At 31.5% G+C, this 5,098-nt stretch overlaps 1 protein-coding gene across 1 annotated transcript in view; it reads right to left on the reverse strand.

Annotated features, from left to right (window-relative positions):
- Window positions 1-1,768: 1,768 nt before the first annotated feature.
- Window positions 1,769-5,098, reverse strand: part of LOC119589964 — a 14,125-nt gene continuing 10,795 nt past the window's right edge. The window contains exon 7 of the mRNA XM_037938653.1: window positions 1,769-4,533. Within this exon, the coding sequence (XP_037794581.1) occupies window positions 4,365-4,533 (169 nt within the window). The 3' untranslated portion in view covers window positions 1,769-4,364. The remainder of the gene's footprint in view (window positions 4,534-5,098) is intronic.

Here is a 5,098-nt window from a genome sequence, read left to right on the forward strand (position 1 = left end):
TAGTACAGTGTAGCCATCTCTGCGTAAAAACAATAAAGTAAACTCCCAGTGGGCTTTGGGTTAATAACATCACGAATAAGTTTCAAAGTTCAAAATAAAAACTACATGATTTTTTAAACTAAAGTGACATCAAAACTACGTGGACATAATTTTATTTGTATGACAGATATTTAATGGCATTATATAATACTAGCTTATATATGTGTATATATTTTTTCCTTTGTAGCAAACATTTCCTTATTGATATTAGCATACAATATGAAACTTGCAGAGGGTGAATGCTATTTGTACAGATGACACCTTTTGAAACATGGAAAATCTTTTGTCATTGTTTTAAGTCTGACAGATTGTCATATCTGTATATGCTCATATTACAAAAAGAGAAAGATACTTTTTTTGATCTTTATATATCCTCTCCTCATTTACTGAATCAATTGTTTGCCCTACCATTTCATTCTCCAATATAATTTGTGATAGTAATACCTTAGAAAGACCAAATGCTGTAGGCTGCATAGTTTTGTTTTACATAAACAATAACACCATCAAAGATTGATATAGTAGAGTATTTTTTTTTTTTTTTTTTACATTTCTAATATAAATGATTATTTTGAAATTCAAGACTAATGATTATGATTTTGTTATCCATCAAAGCTTATCAGTAGGAAACAATGCCAACTGTTTTCCTCTTTTTTTCTAACAAAAACTAGCATGTAAACTTAATTGATATATATTTTTTTTCATTTTATTTCACTTTGTTCTAACATCACAGAAATGTTGCTATCAATCAAAGGCATGGAATCCAAAGCAAAAAAAGAAAATTATTGATCATGAACACTTGTATCAACATAGAGAGGAAAAATAAAATGGATATTGAGTTTGCAATTACTTTTCTCAATTTGTAATAAGCTCCAGCTTATCTGGTTCTTGAAAATAATAAAATTGATAAGATTTTCAATTGCACTTTTTTCTAACTAAACTCAGACAAATCTAATCAGTATCATAAATTGCAAAACACACACACAAAATAAATCAATCAATAAATAAATGATTAGTGGATAAACACTCCTCTGTTGATGCTATGGCAGAAAAAAACCTATACACAAACTATGTTTATTGTATGGTCAGGCTCAAAGATGAAATCCAGCAGGATTCAAACCAGGTGTTTCACCTTTCAGTGAACCTAGGTTGTGTATTTTTTTTCCTACCAAGATGTCATCAATCATATAGAAAAAAAAGATACTTTGCATAATGATGTTTATAATTATTTATTCAAATACCTTTAAAAAGTAAAAAGTCAAATTTCAAGAATATGACAAAAATGGCAATTAATATCCACCAGCTGTTTATGCTGGGTCCTGCAATACAAACTGTCTTCTCATTCTTCATTTTGGCTTCACATCCATTCTTTTTGTCTTGTTGATTGGGATATCCCAAAATTATTTGACCAGTCTTAAGCAACCTTAAACATCTTTGGCTAAATTTAACCCCTGACAAATTGTACATTCATTTATATCTTTTAGTAGTACAGAGTAGTAGTACACCGAAACACATGACTTGCTCTCCTTAATTTCTTTATTTTATGGAAAAAAGTTATTAAATCCCATAAGCTCAATTCCTGATTCTTTTGACAAAAAAAAAAAAAAGAAAAGGAAAAAAAAAAAGAAAAGAAAAGAAAAGAAAGAAAAGAAAAAAAATATATATATAAATAAATAAATAAAAATAAATAATTGAAAATACAGTAAGTAGTAGGAGTAAAAAGAGGATCTGCTAATGTTCTTTATCAACAGTTTATTATTGAGAGAAACATTTGTCTGACACAATACTACAAGCCAATGTAACATATCTGGCATTTACTACTGCATTTTTTAGGAGTGATATAACTTTATGCAAACAATAAAAATATGATATCCTCTAAAGAATTATATTCTGGTCATCTTTGATGCAATGAAGAACAAATAGAAAACTGCATGATTAAGGCATACAATCACAGAAATATATTTTGCCTGATTGCTAATGACAAGCACCACTGATATCAAGTAAATGCATACATTCAAGAAACCAAGCTTCAAAAGCTGCAGTATCAGTGAACAAATGTTATTAATTTTCTCTAAATAACTGAAAGTATGAATCAAAATGCTTAGAAGTCTCACATACACATTTCAAATTCATACCATATCTTTGAGCAATCAGTAAGTACTTATATCTAAGGAATGCAAAGCAACAGTCCTTAAATCTATTATGACAAATTTACTCTTGTTTATATATAGTTTTAAGCTTATGTGTAAATGTAACAGCAAACTAGGCAACATGAGGTGCAGTATCTAGTTCTATACATTGGGAGGATGATATAAAAAAAAGATTAGAAAGAGCATATTGAACAGAGAAGAGAAAAGTGAAAAGCAGGAAGAAGAGAAAGAGAACAAGATAAACTTTATTTTTCAATGTAACTTTTCATAGAAACTGGCTTTACCTGATGTGCATAAGACAGTACATTACATAGACAATATCACATTTCTAAAGTTACTAGCAAGCAGCAACATCTATACTCAAAATAGAAACAGCTACTCTTTTCATGCTTTAAAAACATTCACACTTACTTTCACATCACAATCTAATCATTTATTTTAGCTTGCAAAAGCAGGTAGATCTTACTAATATAATTTTTTACAAATATGACTGAACATAAAGCAAGACACAATGTATGGAGTGAATGGCAATATAATGACTAAGTATCATTTCTTTTTGCAAAAATAAACCTTTTCTTATATATATCTGCATAAGTGTAAAACTATAGGGTATTTTTATCAAAATTTTTTTACATTTTTATTGAAGTGGAGGGGGGGGGGAGGAGAGGGGGAGGAGGAGGAGGAGGAGGAGGGGAGGAGAGGAGGAGGGGAGGAGGAGGAGGAGGAAGAGGAGGAGGAGGAGGAAGAGGAGTAGGAATGGGAGAAAGAGAAGAGGAGGAGGAGGAGAAAGAAGAAGAAGAAGAAGAAGAAGAAGAAGAAAAAGAAGAGGAGGAGGGGGAAGGAAGGGAAGAAAGAAAAAGAGGGAAAAAAAATGAAAATGGAAAATATACATAGTAATAACAAAGAAGAAAATGATAGTGAATGAAGATATAGAATTTTTCAGAAAATCTACTTAAACTTGAAATAAATGCTTTATCTACAATTACTGGACTGAATACAAATCCATCTCCTTATAACAAATATAACACTTAATACAAACAGTATGTGACAAAACAAGTAACATATTAGAATTTGTCACAGAAATTGCAAGTGTTAGCTATTCTGACTGTATTTGGCTATGCTTAAGAGCTTCATAACTAATATATAATATGATTTTTTAAACCTCTGCCTAAACTCAACTCTACTATATGAATGCAACACAAGCATCCTTTCAAGCAAGAAAAGAAAGTATACAAAAAGTTTTGATGACTTACAAATCTATGTATATGATGCATCTTTCTTCCTGTATATGATAACTATTTGAAACAGTTTTCTCAAATGCTGTAAACATTAATCTTAATAAATGAGTAAATTCATACACTAACCACTTATTTTCATAAACTTCACACTGAATGAATAGAATAAACACTTACTATACTATATTCATAATACAGAACAAATATAAAAGACCACAAAATTACCACGAAGAGGAAGTATCATATCAAACAAAGTATATTTTGCTATGAAAATTTTTCAGTGCAACATTCTCTCTAATTTTTTAAATATGTGTTTATCACAAATAACTTATTTTTGAATATTGTAATAATTATGTTGCTACCACTATCATGTTTGCTAATTACCACTACAGGACTGCAACACATCATATTTCAACAACCACATGAGTTCAGTCTATGTAGTACATCCATCAATGGCAGATCAGTGACTAGATATCACAGTGAGTGTGGTTATTAGTAGGCACCTGCTGATACCTTAGATCTAATACAGTTATTGGAGTTGTAAAATTGTTGAGTCAACTTTGATGTAAATTTTGATTAAATACAAAATTCTGAATTTATAAACTCAAACATGCTTTAGCAGTACAATTTGGAAGGGACTTAATATCCTTAATTCAATATGCTTAAAACAATGATGATATGCTGATCATATTTTCCTCTTTTTCTAATCAAATTTTTTAATCTGAATTGCAATTGTATAAGGAACATCCTTTTATCTTGAAATTATAGCTGATATCATATCTACCTTATGAACATATTGTAAGACTTCTACAAGAAAGTCTCAACTTCACTTTATCAATTAAAGAAATCTATAAAAAAATATCTAAAAATAAATTAAAAAATCACTTTCTTTAAAAAATATATTTTAAAAAACAAATTTTTTCAAAAAAGTTTTTTTATCTATTTAAAAAAACAGATACACAGAATGTCCCCATGTCTGGGTAGAATAGAAGCCCGGCTGGAGAAGTTCTGCTTGTGCTAAAACAATTCGAAGGTCTAAATCATCCAGGTCAAACACTGAACACAAAGCTTGCTTCAAGGTGTCGTATCCAGATCGGCGCCGCTGTACTGCCCTATAAGAATAAATGATTAAAAAAATGAAAATTAATAACACCCACAACTTCCATAACATTAATATATACTTTGCACATGTGCATTTTGTACACACATGCTCTTAATATTCACCCAGTCCGGAGCCAAGTGAAGTTCACAATATAGTACTTGGTTTAGGCTTACAAGAATAGCAATTTTCTGCTGATTTCAAATGTGCTAAATACTACTATGCTATATCAAATAAGGAAGATAGTACTGAAAGATCCTCCTAAATGTCAGGTTTCCATTCTCCCTAGCACTGACAGAATCGTTTTAACCTGCCAAAAGAAGCCAGAGATATAGCACTTGTCAGTCACTAGTGGCTTGAACTTTCACTACACTACACAGTGTTTGGAGAGAGAGAGGGAGAGAGAGAGAGGAGAGAAGGGGAGGAGAGAGAGAGGAGAGAGGAGGAGAGAAAGGAAGGAGAAGAGAGAGAGGAAGAGAGGGAGAGAAGAGAGGAGAGGAGGGGGGAGGGAGGGAGGGGGGGAGGGGGGGAGGGGGAGGAGGGAGGGAAAGGGAGGGGGGGAGGGAGGAGGGGGGGGG

This window comes from Penaeus monodon, chromosome 26 (genome assembly GCF_015228065.2).
Source record: "Penaeus monodon isolate SGIC_2016 chromosome 26, NSTDA_Pmon_1, whole genome shotgun sequence".
Classification (NCBI taxonomy): domain Eukaryota; kingdom Metazoa; phylum Arthropoda; class Malacostraca; order Decapoda; family Penaeidae; genus Penaeus; species Penaeus monodon.